This window comes from Tupaia chinensis, unplaced genomic scaffold, assembly GCF_000334495.1.
Source record: "Tupaia chinensis unplaced genomic scaffold, TupChi_1.0 Scaffold144019_1, whole genome shotgun sequence".
Taxonomy (NCBI): Eukaryota; Metazoa; Chordata; class Mammalia; order Scandentia; family Tupaiidae; genus Tupaia; species Tupaia belangeri.
In genome coordinates this window covers 232088-233191 of record NW_006203871.1, presented here as the reverse complement: position 1 = coordinate 233191, position 1104 = coordinate 232088, and the positions used below count along the sequence as shown (strand labels likewise).

General features: G+C 61.3%; 1 protein-coding gene across 1 annotated transcript in view; it reads right to left on the bottom strand.

Annotated features, from left to right (window-relative positions):
- The window catches only part of BRSK2 (BR serine/threonine kinase 2), a 29350-nt gene that overhangs the window by 18341 nt on the left and 9905 nt on the right, over nt 1-1104 (bottom strand). The window contains 1 exon segment of the mRNA XM_014583071.1: nt 987-1104. This exon segment is cut by the window's right edge and continues 11 nt beyond it. Within this exon segment, the coding sequence (XP_014438557.1) occupies nt 987-1104 (118 nt within the window).

The window sequence follows — 1104 nt, the reverse complement described above, 5'->3', positions numbered from 1 at the left end:
AGCCCAGCCCAAATCTGCCCAGTTCAGCCCAGCCCAGCCCAGCCCAGCCCAGCCCAGTCCAACCCAGATCTGCCCAGCTCAGCTCAGCCCAGTTTAGCCAGTCCAGCACATCTCATTGCAACTCCATTTTAGCCTAGTCCAGATTAGCCCAAATCAGCCTAACCCAACTCAGCTCGGCTCAGCCCACTCCATTCCAGCCCAGCCCAGCCCAGCCCAGCTCAGCTCAGCCCAGCTCAGTCCAGCCCAACCCAGCCCAGCTCAGCCCAGCCCAGCCCAGGGCCCCCCAGCCCATCTCAGTCCAGCCTAGCCCAGTCCAGTTCAGCTCAATCCAACCTAGTCTAGCACAGCCCAACCTAACCCAGAATAGCCCAGTCTAGCCCAGCCCAATTTCGCTTAGCCCAGCACAGCACAGCACAGCACAGCCTAGAATAGTCCAGCTCAGTTAAACCCAGCCCAGATCAGCTCAGTCCAGCTCAGGTCAGCCCAACACAGCCCAGTTCAGCACAGCCCAGCTTAGCTCAGCTCGGCCCAGCTCAGTCCAGCTCAGGTCAGCCCAACGCAGCCCGGTTCTTGGTTCAGCACAGCCCAGCTTAGCTCAGCTCAGCCCAGCACGGCCCAGCACAGCCCACCCCAGCTCAGCCCAGTCCTGCTCAGACCAGTTCTGATCAGCCCAGATCAGATTGATCCAGCTCAGTTCAGCCCAGCTCAGCTCAGCTCAGCTCAGCTCAGCTAGGACACCCAGACCAGCCACATCTAGTCCAGAGGGGTGCTGCCCAGAAAGGCCCAACCTAATCCCAGAGTGTCTCGGGCTGGCAAACAAAACCCATCAATGCAGTCCAGCCAGCAACCCCAGTGGCCTCAGCCCTGATCCCAGGGCCACTGAGCAGAGATACACTGGGCTAGTCTTAAGGCAGACCGCGAAGTGTGATGCCAATGCCAGTCGGGACCCCACGAGGGAGGCGCAGCGGCCCTCCGGTCACACACACCTCTGACCATGCTGCGCCATCTCAATGGCTCGTCGTGCAGGCACAGGGGAGCCGCCATCGGTCACGCTAAGCACCTCCATGGACTTCCGCTCTGGCCGCCGCCTGCCATGCCGGTTCA